At 43.5% G+C, this 21,416-nt stretch overlaps 1 protein-coding gene across 10 annotated transcripts in view; it reads right to left on the bottom strand.

Annotated features, from left to right (window-relative positions):
* Positions 1-21,416, bottom strand: part of LOC124066483 (B-cadherin-like) — a 119,585-nt gene that overhangs the window by 79,526 nt on the left and 18,643 nt on the right. For 6 of the 10 annotated variants that reach the window (XM_046402884.1, XM_046402887.1, XM_046402883.1 and 3 more), the window contains 4 exons: positions 18,687-18,842; positions 18,358-18,502; positions 17,903-18,072; positions 17,032-17,160 (listed from right to left, as the gene is read on the bottom strand). The exons of 2 other annotated variants lie outside the window; for them this stretch is intronic. In XM_046402884.1, the coding sequence (XP_046258840.1) occupies positions 17,032-17,160; positions 17,903-18,072; positions 18,358-18,502; positions 18,687-18,842 (600 nt within the window). The remainder of the gene's footprint in view (positions 1-17,031; positions 17,161-17,902; positions 18,073-18,357; positions 18,503-18,686; positions 18,843-21,416) is intronic. 2 more of the 10 variants (XM_046402882.1, XM_046402888.1) reach the window with 2 other exon arrangements.

Below are 21,416 nucleotides of genomic sequence, written 5' to 3'. Positions count from 1 at the left end.
TGACACACTTATCCATGTTTCAACTGCAACTCAAGCTAATTTATTCATTAATTTCAAGTCCAACTAAAATTGCACTTAGCTACCCTTTGTAGTGAAAATTAAAGTCAATATGCTCTTTAAATATGTTGTAAATAAATTTTTATTATGATATGAAAGTTCTTGGAAGGCTTTGGAAAAGTGCTAGGGTTGTGGTGAATGAGAGACACAGTAAACAAAATTATATCGCAACAACATAATAATAATAATGATCCATTCGTCTATTTTCTATACTACTTGTGACATCAGTCACACACACTCACACCTAGGTGCAATGTAGAGCAGCCCATTAACTTAATGTAAATGCTTTTGGGACTGTGGGAGGAACTGAGAGTACCCAGAGAAAACCCATGCAGGCACAAGGAGAACATACAGACCAGGACTGGAACCTGGGACCCTCCTGCCCTGAGATGACAGTGCTAACCACTGCACCACCAGCCGGTTTTATACTTCGAATACACTAAAATTTTGACAATGGAAGATAAATTGTCATGCCTGATGAACGAAATTTCAAAACTTAAATATTTGAAATACAAAAAAATTCTGTCTGTTCTAAAGCTCCACCATTCTTAAACATATAAACACTAGACATAATACACTCATATAGGTATCCTTGTCTGGATATGTACTTCCAGGTTCTCAAATGATGTTGGCTGCAGCCGCTGTGGGAAAGCTACACGTCTAAGCTTCTTCCACTCTGTTGTTCAACTCCACTTAAGAGGAAGGCAGTACCACAAGATAGTCTACCAACAAAGCATCTTCTCTTGAGGCTTCCCTCTTTTCAGGAATCTGAAATTAGTTACAAAGATAACTGCCTCCAAAAGGCTTCTTCAGTTCTCATTAACTGGTGGGGAGTCTCAGGTATTAAACCTGCTGGCTATGTGGTTGACATGCCCAGCCATCACGTGACTCACTTGAGTCGCATGTGTCCAGGTGTGAATGACTCGCCCATCCCCCACACAGCCATAGTGGGGCTCGCCAAAGGGGTTGTCAGTCCAACCTTTCATCATGATTCTCACAGCGCTCCCAGCACTCTCCAGGTGAGTCAGTGCCCGGTGCAGCAGGTAGATGACAGCGTCATCCACTCTGATGTTTGACCTGTAGGCAAACTGCAGCGTGTCCATCGCTGTACTCACCACAGAGCAAAGGTGACTGAGGATGAGCCTCTCCATGGTCTTCATCAGGTGAGAGGTCAAGGCGACAGGCCTGTAGTGGTTTGGCTCCTTGGGGTGTGCAGTCTTAGGAACTGGAACCACACAGGAGGTCTTCCACAGGACAAGGACCCTCTCCAGACTAAGGCTCAGGTTGAAGATGTACATGACCACCTCACAGAGCTGGTCAGCACAGTCCCTAAGGAGTCTGGGGCTGATCCCGTCTGGTCCTGTAGCTTTCCTGCTCTTCAGCCACCTCAGTTCTCTCCTCACCTGGTCCGATGTTAAGAAGAGGGGTGAGAGAGGGGGGTGGGGAGGGGAAAGGGTTGGACAATAGGGGATGGTTGGGCTGATAGTGGAAGAGGGGGCTGGTGTGAAGTGGTGTGAAGACAGAGGGGTGATGGGAGGTGGAGTAGAGGACAGTGATGGTATGGTGATGGTGGTAGTGTCTGCTGGCCTGGAGATGTGTGAATGGGGGGGTGGGGTTGGAATTAAACTTGTTTTTCAACAGGTTTAATTCCAACCCCACCCCCTCTGCCACCCAACAAACCTGTTGAAAAACAGGTTTAATTCACTTGCCCAGCGCTGGTTGCCTTCAGCTGTCCCTCTGGCTCCACTCTGTCCATGTCCAGAGATGGTCTTCAGGCCCCTCCACACTCCAGCTTCTTCTTGTAGCTGTTCTTGGCCCACCTGATTGCGTACTTGAGTTCACACTGAACTCTCTTCTGCTCCATCCTGTCCCCAGAAAAGAAAGCCCTCTTCTTCTGGTTCAACAGGGCTTTTAGCTCAGGGCTTGTTGTTGGAGAAACACCGTGCCCTCCAGGCTGGCAAGGTGTTCTCCACACAGAAGTTGATGTAGTCTGTGATGCAGTCGGTCAGGCCATTGATGTCATCACCATGAGAGCTGTAAAGTGTCTCCCAGTCCGTAGTTTGGAAACAGTCTCTCAGTCTCTCACTGGCCTCATCAGTCCACACTTTCACAGACTTCTTCTGTGCAGGCTTCTCTTCTCACCCTGGGTGTATATTCAGGGAGCAGATGAACGAGACATACCACAGAGTCTGGTATCAGTCCATTTAGCCAGGTCTCAGTAAAACACATAAGGCCGCACTTCCTTTACTCATTCTGCAGCCAGATCAGTGCCGTAAGCTCGTCGGTCTTATTGGAGAGGGAACGGACATTTCCCATAATAACGGATAACAGATGACAGCTTGAGTCTCCCTCATAGATTGGACAATGACATGGACAGCAGTTTTTTCATCTTGTCTCATCTCATCTTGTTTCTTCTGCTTATCAGAATCTGGAAGTCTCGGTAGGTAAGCCCAGACCATCCTCCCCCTGGCTACTTCCACTTCCCAGGCCTGACGAGAGATATAATGCCTCCATCATGTTCGGGGCCTGCCCCAGGGTCTCCTTCCAGATATACATGCCCAAAACAGTTCCCCAGGGAGATGTCAGTGAGGCATCCTGGCCAGATGCCTGAACCACCTCAACTGGTTCCTCTCTATGTGGAGGAGCAGTGGCTCCAATCTAACCACTCCCAGATGTCCGAGCTCCTCACCCTATCTCTAAGGCTTAAGGCTGAGGCCAGCCACCTTGAAACTCATTTCAACTACAACATCTCGACCCCTGAGAAACTCAGGACGAGTCTCATCCACCCTCAGGGCATGTTTGGAGAGCTGTTTAACTACCTCAGTGATTTCCTCCCCAGTGAAGGGGCAGCCCACCCGTGAGTCCTCCGGTTATGTTTCCTCCATGGAATACATGTTGGTGGGATTAAGGAGATCTTCAAAGTATTCCTTCCACTGTCTGACTATGTCCTTAGTTGAGGTCAGAAGCTCCCCATCTCCACTGTAGCTCTGCCTTAGGTGGGAGTCAAAGACCATCCTGACAGGGTCCTCAGCCAGATGCTCCCAGCAAACCCTCACTATTTGTTTAGGTCTATCTGGCTTCCTCCCCTGCCACATGATCCAACTCACCACCAAGTGGTGATCAGGTGATGGCTCTGCTCCTCTTCATTTGAGTGTCCAGAACATATGGCAGCAGATCAGCAGATATGACTACAAAGTGGATCATGGATCTGCAACTTAGGGTGTCCTGATGCCAAATGCACTTATGGACAATCTTATGTTTGAACATGGTGTTACAGACAGTTATAGACAGACTGTGACTAGCACAGAAGTCCAATAACTGAACACTGCTTCAGGTCAGGCAGGCCATTCCTCCCAATCGCATCCCTCCAGGTCACACTGTCTTTGTCCACATGAGAATTGAAGCCCCCCGGCAGACCAATGGAGCTCCCAATAGGGGCATCTTCCAGTACCTGTCCCAGGGACTCCACAAAGAGTGGGTACTCTGCACCGTCATTTGGTGCATAAGCACAAACCACAGTCAGGACCCATTACCTGAGGTAAACTCCAACATACAGGCAGAGAGCCAGAGGGCTTTAACTAAGCCCACTCCTTGTCACGCCTTGTGTTCTGTCTTTTGATTTCTGGTCCATGTGTTGTGTTTCATGTGTGTCTTGTCATGTGTTTCCATGAATTATGTTCCAGGTTTTTGTCCTGTTTTATTTTGAAAGTGTCATTTTCCCTGTGTGTCCCTGTTTCATGTAACTTTACTTTGGTTTATCATGATTGCTTTCTCCTCCCTTAATGTGTTTCACCTGTCTCTTGTTATGTTGATTATTTAGTCCTCATCTTCCCAGACACTCTTTGTCAGGTCGTTGTTCAGTCTCCATGTGTCTACATCAGAAAAATCTTGTCATATCATGTTTCACCAAGTTTTTACCACAGCTTTTTTGTACTTTTTGTTGATCCTCGCCACAGTAAGTGTGTGCCTGTTTTGAGTGTCTTTTCCTAAACAAAAAAGAATATCCTTTTGGACCTCTGCGTGCCTGCCTTTTTGGACTCATCTTGCATCAGGGTTCAGCCCTCTGCGCCAGCGATGCCGCGCCTTTTGGCACTCCTGCCCTCCACCTCTCCCCTGAAGCAACTCCAGAAAAGAGGCCAACCCTTAGGCTTTCAGTTAAAGGTGAACTCCAAATAAACAGACGAACAAAGACTGAATAAAAGTATGACAAAGTCTTTACTGAAATGATTGTCTGGAACACAAACACATTGCCAGTATTCTCTTAAACGTCCAAAAGAAAACCCAAGGTGAGTGCAAAATCCATCCATCCATCCATTTTCTATACCGCTTATCCGTCAGGGTCGCGGGGGGGCTGGAGCCTATCCCAGCTGACTGCGGGCGAGAGGCGGGGTACACCCTGGACTGGTCGCCAGTCAATCGCAGGGCCAACACACAAAGACAAACAACCACACACTCTCACACTCACACCTAGGGGCAATTTAGAGTAGCCAATTAACCTAATGTGCATGTTTTTGGTGTTGTGGGAGGAAGCCGGAGTACCCGGAGAAAACCCACGCAGGCACAGGGAGAACATGCAAACTCCACAAAGAAGGGCCCAGACCGGGATTCGAACCTGGGACCCTCTTGCTATGAGGTGACAGTGCTAACCACTGCACTACCGTGTCGCCCGTGTGAGTGCAAAATCAATTCTAAAAATAGACAAACAAAATTTCAGTCCAGAAGTCCAAACACAGAGTTTTTGGTCTATATTAGGTATATTTATTCATAGATGACAGAGATTTCCTGGTCATCATTGATACAGAGGTCTGCCATGATAAAGCAGCTTGATGGAACCTTTACCAGGCAATAACTTCAAACAACAGGGAGCAATCTTTGAAACGTCTCTGCTCATTACAAAGAGCTCTGCAGAAAAAAACAGAAATGAAAGATCACTATATCAAGTTCATGCAAAAGATCAAGACACTGATCAAGCTGAGACTACCCCACCTTTAGAAAAAGGTAAAGAACACTGGTACCTACCAACCTCTAGTTTTTACCACCTGCAAAAGACAGATCAGATATGGGTTGTGTTCGATTGAAAGGGTGAATGTGATGGAATATATCTCAACAATATGCTCCTTGGAGAAGATACTCTGCCTCTTCAGAGGCTAAGAGACCTACGCCTTTACTTACCTGGTGTCTCACGAAGAGAAGCCATTCACTTGAAGGGGTGGGTTATTGACAGTCAACAGTTTGTTTGACCCATTGTGCTTTGTAGCTCCCACAGCAACACAAAGGAAAGTGCTGGTTTGAGAACTGTCATATGAACAGAGTGAGTGGAATGCTCCTCTCCTTCCAAGAAAAGTAGCATAATGGAAATCATGGAAGAACTCTTTAAAAGCTATTGAAAACCTTAAAATAAAAAAAATAAAAATAAAAAAAAAAACCTTTCTGGCCTTGCTGCCTTCAAAAGAAAGAAAAGAACTGTGCATCTTTTCAGATGCCTCCACAGTAGCTATAGGAACTGTGGCCTACTTGAGAGTTGCTTATTTGGATTTGTGATGGGCAAGTCAAAATTGGCTCTTTGTCCTGCACGCATCATTCTACACCCAAAGCTCTGTGCATCTGTGTTGGCTGTTGAACTATATGAGCTAATCAAAGATGAGATGGGTTTTTCACCAACAGTAACATTATGCTTGGATATATTCACAACTCCACAAGAAGCTTTTATATGTATGTGTCCAACTCATTTTAGAGGGTCTGCGTGGCCTGATTTATGTGCCGACAGACCTGAACCCTGCAGACCATGCATCCAGGTCTGTGCCAGCAGCCCAACTTTAACAGAGCAACTGGTTCTCGGGCCCAGCCTTGCTGTATTATGAAGATGCAGTAGAGACACCAGAGTCCTCTGACATAGCCTGAAATGGATGCTGAGATTCATCTTGAGGTTACTAAACTAGCAACAAAGACATCAGAGTCCCAGTGGGGCTCACAACACTTTGAGCAATTCTCAAGCTGGAGTACACTTTGTCAAATCATAGTCAAACTCATTCATGTTGCAGTGTCCTTCAAAGGAGAGGCAGGCAATGCTTGAAAGAAAGGATGGAAATCTTCCAAAGAAACGTGCAGCACAATGATCTTTTGCAAGCCAACATTGTTATTTGTCAAGATCGGGCTCAAACAGGACTCAGATGCAGAGATAGTTGCACAACTGCTGTTTTTATTCGCACTCTCAGTCTTGAGTTTCTCACACAGAGAGATAAAACAATAAGCTATCAAATTACCTGAGGGTCTTCCTTAGAAGAAGCGCGACTATGAAATCTACTAGAGGGAAAAAAACAAAAGAGCTATAAAGATTACCAAGGGAAATATCTAATCTATCTACAACTGAAAACGCTCCCATAGGAGGAAATAACTAGAATAGGGAGAAGAATAACTAGAAATGATAAACTAACAGGAGAACAAAAAAATCACTCGCAAAGCTGAGGACAAAACTACTATCAACAAAGAAAACTACTAACGAACTAAAAATCACTCCTTAGGAGGATAACAAAAGCTAAGCACAAAAACCTGACACTAATCTATGGACAAAGAGATCTAAGCTATGAAAATTACAACAAAAATTCACTCTGTAACAGAGGAAAGAACAGAAAGGCGATCTAAGACTAATTTCGTGGCTGTGGCGAGAATAAAGCTGGAATGAACGCACAAGGACGAAACACACTGGCACAAGACAGGGGAAACGCAGACTATTTGAACACAAGGGATAATGGGGAACAGGTGGACACAATCAGGTAATTGGGAAGATAATCAGACTGGAGACACAAGAGGAAGGGCAAGTGACCTGAAACGAGAGGAGAGTTACTTTTCAAAATAAAACAGGAAATGACGAGACGTAAAACCACCACTGTGTGACATTATTGTTTGTTCTATCCAGCACAAAATCTTTAAGGTGAAATCAAACAGACGTGGCCCAAACAAAATAAACTAAAGAAGCTCAATCCAGTTGTAGATAAAGATGTCTGCTTCGTGTCAGGGACCGTCTTTCTTCAGCTGACCTGTCAAAAGAAGAAAAATACCCACTGATGATTTACACCCATCATGTTTCCACACTACTTGTGAGATACTTCTACGAACAAGTAGTTCATCAATATTACAGGAGGAGGTAATAAAGGGCTGGTGTCTTCAGTTATCCAGAAATGTGTTACTTGCTGCAAACTGTCAGGGAGGTTGGAAGACCAGAAGATGGCAGAGCTGTCAGCTGACAGACCCACCCTTGGACCTCCATTTACCACTGCTGATCTTGATGGTCTTTGGACCATGTTTTATATATTGATATTGAATACTGAACCCATTTATGGGCAACAGACAGTTTTATCAATGCTCTAAGAAGGTTTTTCCTCAATTCGTGGCACTGCAAAACTTCTAGTCTCACAGAGGGACTAACTTTGTGGAAGCTTTTAAGGAGCTGGATATAAACACAGTCAAGTAGTACTTCTAGAACAAAGGATGGTCCTGGGTGTTTAATTCCCCCATAACTCCCACATGGGTGGCTCCAGGGAGAGGATCATCGGGGTTGTCAGACATATTGTGGATGTTATGCTGCTTCAGACAGGACCAACATGAAATCCTGAGCACCTTCATGGCAGAGGTGATGGCAATCTTGAATGCAATAGCTTTTATGTCCATATCCACCAACCCAGATATGCCTGTAGCATTCACCCCCGTGATGCTCCTAACTTAGAAGACAAGTGTTATTTTAGCTCCCTCTGGAAACTATGGCACAGCTCAACTATACAGAAAGGAGTGGAAACAAGAAGTGAAGAGGAAAGTGTCTTCTAACCCTACAAAACCACAGGAAGTGGACAAAGGACAAATCAACAATATTTAAAGTCACTTTTCAATGCAGGAAATGTTTAGCTGAGTGCACAGCTAGCTCTTTTACCATAAATAAAAGCAGTCCCAGGCAAATAAATTTAAGGCCTTTATTTCAGATTCAAGAAAACAGAAACATCAGAGTAATATAAATAAAAAAGCTCAAACATAGCCTTTCTTCTCTTAAATAGAGCTTTGAACACCACCGTTTCTGTCTTTCTTTTTTAACTTTTCTTAATGAGAGAAATGAGAATGTGACTGCCCTGCCAGTAATTTAGTTGTTATAGTTATATAACAACAATCCCTGCATATGGGAATGCGGGTATTGGGATCCAGTAGCGCAGAACTCTGACCTTCAGAGTTAAAGTTCTACGCCTTATACACCATTTATTCACCCTAACCTCCTCATTGCAACTCATGTGAGGTACTTTCACTTAAAACAATAGTGAACATTAGCATCCAGGCTGCAAATTCATTTAGTATAAATGCAAAGTTGAAGAGAAAATATAGAATGCAGCCTAGCACTCAATAGCCAGCTGTCAAGGATTCTGCCCACTGGACCAATTTTAGTAACCGATATGGCCAATGCACTGAAAAAAAGATAAACCATTCACAGAACTTCTCCCTGCTTCCAATCTTGGTGCCAACTATAAGTAAGACCCTGTACTAGATGCACAAAGATAAGATTGATATTGTTCCACAGGGTTCAATGTTTGGGCCGATCCTGTTCACCTTATACATGTTCCCTCCAGGAAATATTATTCAGAAACATGGCATAAACTTTCATTGTTCAGACAAAATTGAGGTCATTGTTCTGGGCCCCAAACATCAACTAGAATAGCTGAAAATATTCTCTCTCTGGACAGCATTACTTTGGCCCCTAGTTCCTCGGCGTTATCTTCAATCAGGACGTGTCATTTATCCATCACATTAAACAGATCTCTAAGACTGCCTTCTTTCACCTCCGTAATGTTGCTAAGATTAGGAGCATCCTCTCTCAGAGTAATGCTGAAAAACTTGTCCATACTTTTGTTACTTCTAGGCTGGACTACTGCAACTCACTATTATCAGGATGTCCAAATTACTCTATTAATAACCTGCAGCTGATCCAGAATGCAGCAGCTAGAGTTTTGATAGGAATCAATAAAAGGGATCATATCTCTCCCATCTTAGCTTCTCTTCACTGGCGTCCGGTAAAATTTAGAATAGACTTTAAAATTCTCCTACTTACATATAAGGCCCTAAATGGACTAGCCCCATCATACCTGCAGGATCTAATAGTCCCATATATTCCCAATAGAACACTCAGATCACAGAGTGCAGGTTTACTTGCAATTCCCAGAATTCATAAAAGTAGAATGGGAGGACGAGCTCTTAGCTATCAGGCACCCCTGCTGTGGAACCAGTTGCCAGTCTGGGTTCGACAGGCAGACACCACCTACACTTTTAAGACTAGACTTAAAACCTTTCTGTTTAGTAAAGCGTATAGTTAGCCTCAAACAAAGTGTGTAGGGCTGGTAGGCATAGTTACAGTCACTTTTTGACAGACAGCCACAGGTAGAATAGGTCTGACTAACTGTTAATCTTTAATCTCTATCACAGCTACGCTGCTATAGGCCTATGCTGCCAGGGGACACAAACATGATCCACCGAGCAGTTCCCCCACCTCCCAAATACCACTACCATCTCTACTGCCCCACCTCCTCTACCCTCATCAGATCAACATATAATTCGTTATTTTATGTCACTAACTGTGTGTCCAGTTCTCCTCGTAGTGTTCACCCCAGCTGAATGCATGACGTTAACTCTTGTGTTCTTGTTCTTGTGTTGTTTTGTTTTAACAAGTTAAAACATGGTGCAAACGTGCTGTGTCGTTAACTGCCACAATCATTCACATGATCGCCTCGGTAAAAAAAACGATCAGGTGAGATTTTACTCATTTCCAACGTGGAAGCAAAGCCAAGGACCTCGGATCTGTGAGCTAACAAGGAGACGCCGAATGGCCTGGATAGCAGCTGTGAGACGACTAAGCATCACTTTCAACGCAATCACCCCACACGTTGGTGTGTTCACAGCATTTTCAGGCTGTTGTTGGTGGTGTTTTTTTGAAAATAAAATAAATGGCTGCTAATCTTCTTCTGCTTATTTCTATTTATCCTTAACATGTCATTGATATGTCAGGTACAGAAAAATCTCCTCACCTGTTACTTGCTCATATGGCGACAAACACCAGGCCTACACTTTACAAATAAAGTTAATAAAATAAAACTATGCCTGATGGTGATAATAAATATTGTAGTTCAGTAGCAATATATGAAACTATATTCCAACTACTTTAATTGAGCCATAGCCATGCCCTCTGTGAGATCATGCCATTTACTCAAGCAATAATGTCTGAAGTTTTTTCAGTTTATTACAAACATTCTTGTGCAGTGAGTGACACTGTTAAAGTTCCAGTACCAGTGCAAATAAGGTGCCAACAGCAAAAGACTGTGTGCAATCAGATAAATAACACTGCAAAGGTAACAAATGAAAATGCAATGTACAAACCCAGATAAGTATCACTGCACATGCTCATATGGATCGATTCTTCGATTTTTTGAGGTACTGAGCCTTTGGAACAGGGTCCAGCTTATCTCGGTACGGTCCATTTTTTCATGGTGTGTCCCTCTCTCTCACAGCACCGTATCGAACGTGAAGTGATGTAAACAAAAAACTTTTGCCTGTGAAAATTGTGACCGTGACACACAATGCATTGCGAGATCACGTGCCCTTTCGAGCCTTTGCAGCTGGACACATTACAGATACTTTATGGCCTGTTTTCTTTGAGAAAACATTAGTTTCCGTATTTTCAGGACAGTTTTCTAACAGAAGTGTGCACAATTAAGGTTTTGGCTTAAAGTTTGTCAAAGTTGACTGACTTTAAACAGTTAAATAGTAATTTTTGGTCTGTTTTCAGTGATAAAACATGAGTTTCAGCTTTTTTAAATTATCATCACCTTACAGAAGTAAGCACAATCAAAGTTCTGACTTATTTATCTAGAATTAGTCAAATGTGATCAAAGTAGACAGAAAATGTGGTTTGACTTTTGTTTTCTCTTTATTGCAACTGTCAACAGTTTATTTACTTCTTTTTTTTTTTTTTTTTTTTTTTACTTTTTGGCCTGTTTTCAGTGAGAATGCCCGAGTTTCAGCATTTTGAGTGGGCTTAGAAGTAGCCAGAGCTGGCTAAAAAATGAGTGTAAACATGGTTTGACTTCTGTTTCTTTCACAGGCATTCTTCAAAAATGTGTCTTTTGGCTTGTATCCAGCTGGAGAACATAATTTTGGGCAACATTGGTTGACTTCTGTTGCTTTCCATTTTCATCCTGCACAAAAGATATACCTTTTGGCTTGTTTTCAGTGAGAACATGTTACATCGAGAACTTTGAGTTGCGTTACAGAAATGTGCAAAATAATGCTTTTAGTTTGGAATTACTTAAAATGGACTGAATATGAATTATAATTTAACTTCTGTTTTTTCCCCATTTTCATGAAAGAAAACAAGTCTGTTTTCAGGAATTATTGTGTTGATGTGTGAGAAATATAGTTTCTGTTCTTGCCAAACCACGTTATCTTGCATATTTAGTCACATCTGTGACTAATCTCAAAACTCAAATTTTCTCACAGACAGCAGACTAAAAAAGCAAAAAGAGTTTTGTAAGAAAATGGGGAAAAAGTGAAACTTCTTATCTTTCCTATTCAGTCACTTCAAATTAGAAACTTGTTTCTGCAGAATACTCAAACAGAACTATGCCAGGTATTTTTTCCTCACCAGACCAAAAAGAACATGCAATGTCTTTAGCATTCGGCCTTATTACATCCCAAGGGAGTTTTCGCACGTTATTGTGTTTAATGTGTACATCCCTCCCTCGGCCGATGCAGCAGTCGCCTGTGAGTTGCTCCACAGTGCAGTGACCAGGATGCAGACACAGCACCCACAGTCCCTCCTGCTTATCAGTGGAGACTTCAGTAGAGCCTCTCTATCTTCCACTCTCCCCACATTCACACAGTGTGTCAAGTGCCACACCGGGGACAACAGGACGCTGGACCTTTTGTATGCTAATATCAATGATGCATACGCCCCCGCCCCCCTCCCCCCGCTTGGACGCTCTGATCACTGTCTCGTTCATCTGCTCCCTGAATACACACCCAGGGTGAGAAGAGAGCCTGCACAGAAGAAGTCTGTGAAAGTGTGGACTGATGAGGCCAGTGAGAGACTGAGAGACTGTTTCCAAACTACAGACTCTGAGACACTTTACAGCTCTCATGGTGACGACATCAATGGCTTGACTGACTGCATTACAGACTACATCAACTTCTGTGTGGAGAACACCTTCCCAACCCGGAGGGTACAGTGTTTCTCCGACAACAAGCCCTGGGTGACCCCTGAGCTGAAAGCCCTGCTAAACCAGAAGAAGAGGGCTTTCTTTTCTGGGGACAGAGTGGAGCAGAAGAGAGTTCAGTGTGCTGGAGCAGAACAATACATGAGATGTGTGGAGGGACCTGAAGACCATCTCAGGACATGGACAGAGTGGAGCCAGAGTGACAGCTGAAGGCAACCAGTGCTGGGCAACCCCACCCCCTCTGCCACCCATCCTCTCCCCTAATCACACATCTCCAGGCCAGCAGACACTACCATCATCACCATACCATCACTGTCCTCTACTCCACCTCCCATCACCCTCCTGTCTTCACACCACTTCACACCAGCCCCCTCTTCCACTATCAGCCCAACCACCCCCTATTGTCCAACCCTTTCCCCTCCCCACCCCCCTCTCTCACCCCTCTTCTTAACATCGGACCAGGTGAGGAGAGAACTGAGGTGGCTGAAGAGCAGGAAAGCTACAGGACCAGACGGGATCAGTCCCAGACTGCTTAGGGACTGTGCTGACCAGCTCTGTGAGGTGGTCATGTACATCTTCAACCTGAGCCTTAGTCTGGAGAGGGTCCCTGTCCTGTTGAAAACCTCCTGTGTGGTTCCAGTTCCTAAGACTGCACACCCCAAGGAGCCAAACCACTACAGGCCTGTGGCCTTGACCTCTCACCTGATGAAGACCATGGAGAGGCTCATCCTCAGTCACCTTCGCTCTGTGGTGAGTACAGCGATGGACACGCTGCAGTTTGCCTACAGGCCAAACATCGGGGTGGATGACGCTGTCATCTACCTGCTGCACTGGGCGCTGACTCACCTGGAGAGTGCTGGGAGCGCTGTGAGAATCATGTTTTTTGATTTCTCAAGCGCATTCAACACAATTCAACTGGTGCTGCTGAGAGGGAAGCTGGTGAGAGCAGGAGAGAACGCACATTTGGCTGCTTGGATCATCAACTACCTCACCAACAGGCCACAGTATGTGAGTGAGACTGCATAACTGTGTGTCTGAGGTGGTGGTCTGCAGCACGGGGGTCCCCCAGGGAACAGTGCTCTCATCTTTGCTCTTCACCCTCTACACTTCGGACTTTACCTACAACACCAGCAGATGTCACCTCCAGAAGTTCTCCAACGACTCAGCTATTCTTGGCTGTGTGTCTGAGGGGAATGAGACGGAGTACAGGTCAGTCATTGTGGACTTTGTGAACTGGTGTGAGCGCAACCACCTGTGCTTAAACACCAGTAAAACAAAGGAGATGATGATTGACTTCCGGAGAAGGACATTACCACTTACACCAGTGAACATCGAGATTGTGGACAGTTTTAAGTACCTGGATGTTCACCTTAACCATAAACTGGACTGGTCACATAACACCAATGCCCTGTACAAGAAGGGCCAAAGTCGCCTCCACCTTCTGAAGAGACTGAGGTCCTTTGGAGTGTGCAGGCCCCTCCTAAGGACTTTTTATGACTCTGTGGTAGCCTCTGCTATTCACTACGCTGTGGTCTGTTGGGGACCGGGACAGGAAGAGACTAAATAAGCTGGTCAGGAGGGCCAGCTCTGTCCTGGGCTGCCCACTGGACTCCGTGGAGCAGGTGGGTGAGAGGAGGATGTTAGCCATGCTGACATCCATCATGGACAACACCTCTCACCCTCTGCATCTGACAGTGGAGGCTCTGAGCAGCTCCTTCAGCGGCAGACTGCTACACCCTCAGTGTAGGAAGAAGCGCTACTGCAGGTCCTTCATTTCCGCTGCTGTTAGACTGTATAATTCTATGGTCTAGTCCTCTTTCTTCCCTTATGAGGACTTGTGTATAGCTGTATAGTGTACTGTTTTTACTTACCTTGTAAATTGTTAATACATTCTTTTGTAACTGTTTGTGCACACTCTCTGCTTTTTGCACTCCTCTTCTATCCTTGTGAGCTGCCACAACAAGTGGATTTCCCCACTACGGGATCAATAAAGTTCATCTTATCTTATCTTATGAATATGGAAAGAAACAGAAGTCAACCTATGTCATCCTTCTTACTCAGTCAGTTTTGACTCATTTCAATCTCGAAACTTGACTGTGCACCGACTGTAACAAAACCAGCTTTAACAAAGACATCCTTGACTATCTAATGTATGTCTAGTCCATTAGTATGTCTTAGTTCCATTAGTGAAAAACGACCACTCCCAAACTATCACCCTATAAAGAATTTTCTATATATATATATATATATAAAAAAATCAAATTAACAGTTTTTATAGCACATTTGGGGGGTGAAAAAGGTATTTTGACATTACGATGTGATAAAGATGTCAACTTAACACTTACTAAAGCTTTTAAAAAGCACTTGAAGCACATGATAAGTCCCTGATCACATATACAGTATGATGTTGACTGACTACCTGTATTTCACTTTGACCATTTGTCATTTCATTCCTCAAACAGAAATACAAAGACATAGCACTGAAGCAGTAGTACAAGCTCAGCAAAAAACATAAAAATTAAAACACAGGCATATCTGCCCATATCAGGCATAGTCTGCCATATCTGCTCAAAATCCATAAATCAGTATAATAAAAAGCATCAACAGTCTAAAACAGGGACCTAAAAAGACAGTCAGTCAGACTCTAAATATTTAAAATGGGGAACTAATGAATAAAAAACAAAACTCATCCTTTGTTTATATGAGTAGTAGCTGTTAACTGTTAATAGGACTGAACTGAAAGGCAAACCAACATCCCCACAAACAGAATAAAACATGTAGGCCTACTGATATCTGAATGAGAGTGGTTTATTTGAGATGCATTCATTATTGTTATTTCATGCTTACATCAATCCAGTATTCAGACAGCCATACAATCATCCACCTATCAAAACGGTTTACTCTCTGGTACATTTACAGCATGTCATCTCCTCCTCCATACATGTCGGCCAGTTTCTTAAAACGAGGTCCCCATTCATTCAGGCAATCATAGTCCTGGTCTCCGCTGCTTGACGAGTTCAAAGAGGAGAGGCTTCCTGCATCAAAAATATTGATTATTGTAGAAAAAGAGGAAGGGTATGGTACAGAAACAAGAAGTAAACAAGAAAGGTTTGCCAAGCACTAAAGAGATGTAGTGTTAAGCAGCAGTCCAGTGCCATGCGTTTGTAAATATAATGATGCACAGTTTGTTCAGTAAAGATGTTCAAAGCAGAAATGTGATGTTTTAGCCATTTTCAGAATCAGAAATCAGAAAAACTTTTATTGCCAAGTAGGTTCCACCTACGAGGAATTTGTTTTGGCATCTGGTGCAGCAGACACACACAAGAAATAAGAATAAAAACGATAAATGGTGAAATGCAAAAAGTCCGTATACATATATCTGTATGTACAATGGTGGAGGTAAACATTTGCAGATGGTCCTGCACTTTTATGAAGTGCAGAGTGATGACGTGATGAAGGAGGTGAGGATGGAATCTATGATGGTTTTGTAGAAGTTCACATCATTGCCTTTGGCAGTTTGAACTGCTTCAGCTGCCTCAAGAAGAACATCCTCTGCTGTGCTTTTTTGATGGTCCTGTGTGATGGTGGTTCCCAGGAAGCGGAAATGCTCCACAGTAACCACAGGGGAGCCACACAGGGTGATGGGGGCAGGTGGGGGTGGGGGGCGTAGTCATTTAGTCCAGAGGGCTTTTGTTTTTTGGGAACAGGGATGATGGTGGAGGATTTGAAGTAGGGTGGCATGCAGCATAACTCCAGTGAGGTGTTAAAAATGCTGGTCAGCGCAGTGCTTCAGAGTGGCTGGTGAGACATGGTCCGGTCCAGCTGCTTTGCGGGGGTTTTGCTTTTTGAACAACCTGTTCACGTCTCTCTCTCTGTGATAGAGAGAGTTGCACCATTTGTGTGTGTGTGTGGGGGGGGGGGGGGGGGGGGTGTCAGGGCTCCTACTGAGGCTGGGGTGAGGGAGGTGAACGTGTCAGGATGGACCCATTGTCTTTCAAAGCGGCAGTAATGGTCGTTCAGCTCATTAGCCGCTTGAGTTCAGCAGTGAATCAGAATCAGAATTCCTTCATTTATCCCTGAAGGGAAATTCTTAGAACCAGGGTTTACTATTGCTGTAACACATCCGGGTGCGTGATGGGATAAAGCTGTCCTCACAGAAGCTGGTGTAGGAGGTCACCACCTCTGTGTACTCCTCCAGATTGTTGGTAGCCATCCTGAACATGTCCCAGTCAGTACAGTCCAAACATGCTTGCAATACCTCAATGGCTCCACTGCTCCACTGTTTAGATGTCCTCACTACAGGTTTGCACCGTTTCAGCTTCTGCCTGTAGGTGGGAATCAGATGAACCATGGTGTGGTCCGAGTGGCCCAGTGCAGCCCTAGAGACAGCATGATAGGCCTTGTGGATTGTTGTGTAGCAGTGATCCAGTGTGTTCCCCTCCCTGGTCGGGCACTTAATAAACTGTTTGTATTTTGGGAGATCATGGCCGAGATTTCCTTTGTTAAAGTCCCCGAGGACAATAACTACAGAGTTCGGGTTGGTCCACTCCACACTTAATCATTTTTTTGTTGAAGTTACAACTATGTCCTCAAAGACTCTGGAGAAAACTCTGGAGACTGACAGATCTGCTGTGCTTTGTTATGACAGCCAGTCTATGACACACTTGGACAATGTATATAAGGGGGAGGGTGTCAGCAAACAGTAAATTTACAGTCTCAAATATGTTGTACTTACAGAAGGCTGAGTGAAGACTGGAGCATTGTCACTACTATCTGTGACAGTTAGGATTACTTTTGCTTGCCCAGTCAAGCCTTCTCCGATCATGTCTGCTGCTTCTACCACCAGAGTGTAATTTGGGTATTTCTATTAGAAGAGACACAGAAGGTGTTTATAATACATTAGCTGGATGGCTTAATATTTTATTTATATTCAATTGGAGCAGAATTCACAAAGACATTTCTCACTTTCATGTTCAACATGACTTTTGAGAAAATGTGCAGCAAAATTGTGCTCTGGGAGGTGGATGCCAACAGTGATATGGAAATAGTTCTCATTGCGTTACTTGTTACTTACCTCTAGGGCTGTCGTTTTTTTGGTCAACACTCTAGCTACAGTTCAAACATGGGAAAAATAATAATTGATCTATATTAAGTGGATCCAAATTCAAAATGTAACTTGTGTAAAAGCGACTGCCTGCACTGCAGAGTAATGCAAAATGCGAGCCATTATTGTATTACTCTACAGCGATTCTAGTAAGGTTCTCTTCACCAAAATGGAGAAAACGAGCAAGCTGAAATGAAGGGTAATCATGGCACCAAAATACTGGTCAAGTAACCATAAGCATTTTGACTTTGACTCCATTACAGTAATCATAGGTGAGCATAAGGCTGTTTACTGACTTACAGAAATCCAGCCGTTTTGTAGTAACATAAATGTGACAACAAATCTGAAATCACCACAATAGCACAATGATTGAATGGAAAAGTTCAAATTACAAATACTTCAGACTGACTGGAACACTGCACAGTTTCTTATATACATATTACAAACATATTTTTCCATTATAGGTGCAAATGCAGACACAAACATGTTTTAAAAGCTTCACCTCTCTGTCTAGCCCATCAGCATTGACTCTGATGGCTCCACTGACAGAATTGATGACAAACAAGTCACTGGGCAACTCTGGGTCCTGGCTTACAATGCGGTACCGGATATCTGAGTTGTCAGTATTTGGCTGGTCTGGATCTGTGGCCACAACCGTAATCACCTCAAAATCTGAAAAAAAGAGTCAGAAGTGTAAATTCAGTACAGAAGCTTCAAGAAGCATTCAGAACATTCAGAGAGTGACTTACAAAATATAGCCATACAAGAATAAGTATGCAAGCTTTCTCTCCATCCTGACAACAGCTCTAACAGTTGTCCTGTGTACACTATGGATATTACTATCAAAGTTGATTACAAAAGCAGCTCTTGCTTTATCTTTGTTCATGTTCAACAGTATATTTCACTTTTACAAGAGAGGACATCTTTTCAGACTTAGATGAAATCCGCTGACAGTACTTTTTGGTGAGGCCTCAGCAACTTCTCCCAGGTAGGTGTTTTGAGTGAAAGTAGGTTTGTTGTCATTCTGGTCAATTACATTCACTATAATATCCATAGGATCCTCTGCATTTCCTGAGCCATCTGCCACAGCATGCGCTTGAAACTGCACACAGACAAACACATTAATGAAACCGCGCATGCGAGAATACTCCACAAAGATGCTTTCATTCTATATTACTAGAGATCACGGCAGCCCTGTGTTCAGATGTTTCCTGTGACTACGTTTGATCCTGGTGGGTGGATAGAGAGTGTGTGTTTAAAACTAACAGCAGAGAGAGGATGCTTACCGTGTATTTGGCTTGTGCTTCTCTGTCTAGTGGTTGTGTGAGATACAGATTACCAGTGTCTCTGTCCATGATGAACAGATTAACAGGGGGCTGATCAGCTCCCGGACCAGTGATGCCGTAATAGATCTTCTTTACTTTATCTTCACTGGAACGGACCTGGAAAAAACACACCAAGACTGTGTTAAACCAATATCACTGATTGCAACAATAATTACAATATGTCAAACAATCTCAAAAGTTAGAAAAGAGCACAGAAGTCTCTGACTTAATGCTAAATTTAAAACTGAGGTACAGAAACTAAGAGTAGCCTGTTTACAATATTTTACATTCTGTTATCTGTATTGTTAAGTCAGTGATCTTGTGATCTCTAAAGCATTGTTTCATCATATGAGCCATGGTGAAGCTTAGAACAACTTAGCTCTCGTTATTGCAAGGAAAGAAACTTTTGATTTCTCAAAGTAATTAAACTATTGGCTTAAGAAGTCAAGGGACTTAACCTCTCTGTCTCTCAAGTTAACAAGGTTAATAAATAATTGTAACTATGCTTTATTTAGGGAGGAGTGGGGAGAGATACAAGATGACTGAAAGCTGACTGAAACCATAAAATATAGCTGCAAATGACAATTTGTGGGTTCAAATACGTCCAGGTAATAAAGCTATAGTGATATGTACGGGTAATAGACCCTACCTCAAAAGCAATAACAAAACTGTTTGAGTCATTTAACAGGCAAAGTCCAAGCATGGTGCCTCCCTCATGAAAAGCCAATCATATTCCTTGTTTTTTAAGTGACATGCAAACAGTCAGTCATTTGTGCTGCCTGGTCAGTGCAAACAGTGAGGAAACGCAGGTCAGGACACAAAGTTCAAAAATCAGACTAAGTTGGTTTGGGGCAAATGTAATGGAAGCCACTTCACTTGACTGGACTGAACTACAATGTGTTGGTCACTGCTTACATTCGCATATTGATGATTAAGGCTAGCACTGGTATTTAGTAGTTGGATAATCATCTCAATTAGAAAAAGACTGTTAAAAAATAAATAAATAAATAAATAATATAAACAAACAAACAAAAAACGCAACAAACTTACGATGTGCTCAACAGAAGGAAGCAACTTAATCGAAATTAAAGCCACAACCAGCAACAAGCAGGTTTCAGCCTTCAGCCTTGGAATCCTTCCTCCACGGACTTCCTGCTGCGGTAAGCGTCCTACGTCATTTCCTGTTGTTGTGTGTTAGTGGTGGTACGAGCAGCTCCGTCTGCGCTTTAATTTAAGATCGCTTAAGTTGTTCTAATATTCGCTGTAGCGAGTAATTTCACACTGTTACCCTGGTCGCCTGTTCTAGTCATAGACTTCATCACTCACTTTATTAATTTGACGCTAATCTTATAACCGATTAGCATTTGCCAAATTCCGCTAAACTAGCTTAGCCTGTTCATTAGCGATGGCTTCTCTGTCTCCCTCTCGCTCTCCTGCTCTCTCCTGCTTGGTGTGTCAAATGTTTAGTTATTCCTCTGCCTCCTTTAGTGAAAGTGGTAAATGTAATAAATGTAGTTTACTTGTAGCACTGGAGGCGAGGCTTAGTGAATTAGAAGCACGGCTCCGCACCATGGAAACAAAGTCTCTAGCTACTGTTGTTAGTCAGCCCCCATTAGCCGGTGCGGACCGATCTAGTGTAGCTCGTAGCCTGCCCCCGGTAGCTCCCGAGCAGCCGGGAAACCAGGGAGGCTGGGTGACTGTACGGAGGAAGCATAGTCCTAAGCACAAGCCCACGGTTCACCCCCAACCTCTTCACGTTTCCAACAAGTTCTCCCCACTCAGCGACACACCCGCTGAGAAACCAACTCTGGTAATTGGCAGCTCTGTAGTCAGAAACGTGAAGTTAGCGACACCAGCGACCATAGTCAAATGCATTCCTGGGGCCAGAGCGGGCGACATTGAATCTTATCTAAAACTGCTGACTAAGGATAAGCGTAAATACAGTAAAATAGTAATACATGTCGGCGGTAATGACACTCGACTGCGCCAGTCGGAGGTCACTAAAATTAATGTAGAATCAGTTTGTACATTCGCAAAAACTATGTCGGACTCCGTAGTTTTCTCTGGACCCCTACCCAATCTGACCAGTGATGATATGTTTAGCCGCATGTCATCATTCAATCGCTGGCTGTCGAGGTGGTGTCCAGCAAACAATGTGGGCTTTGTAGATAATTGGCAGACATTTTGGGGAAGACCTGGTCTCATTAGGAGAGACGGCATTCATCCCACTTTGGATGGAGCAGCTCTCTTATCTAGAAATCTGACTGAGTTTCTTATTAAACCAAAACCCTGACAACCCAGAGTTGAGACCAGGAGGCAGAGTTGCAGTCCTACACGCCTCTCTGCGCTTCCATTACAGTTACCCACCCAATATCCCATAGAGACTGTGTCTGTCCCCCGACCACTTAAATTAATTGAACCAAATTCAAAAAGAGGAGTTATACATAAAAATCTAATAAAGATCAACACCAACACCTCCACAGCTACAACTGATAGGAGAATTAAATGTGGACTGTTAAATATTAGATCTCTCTCATCTAAAGCTGTACTAGTGAATGAGTTAATATTGGACAATAATATAGATTTATTTTGCTTAACCGAAACCTGGCTTCGGCCAGAAGAATATGCCAGTTTAAATGAATCCACTCCCCAAAGTCATATTAATACTCAGATTCCTCGAGACACCGGCCG

Source organism: Scatophagus argus, chromosome 10, assembly GCF_020382885.2.
Source record: "Scatophagus argus isolate fScaArg1 chromosome 10, fScaArg1.pri, whole genome shotgun sequence".
NCBI lineage: Eukaryota > Metazoa > Chordata > Actinopteri > Scatophagidae > Scatophagus > Scatophagus argus.
The sequence above is the reverse complement of the archived record's forward strand: the minus strand, read 5'-3'. Positions and strand labels throughout refer to the sequence as shown.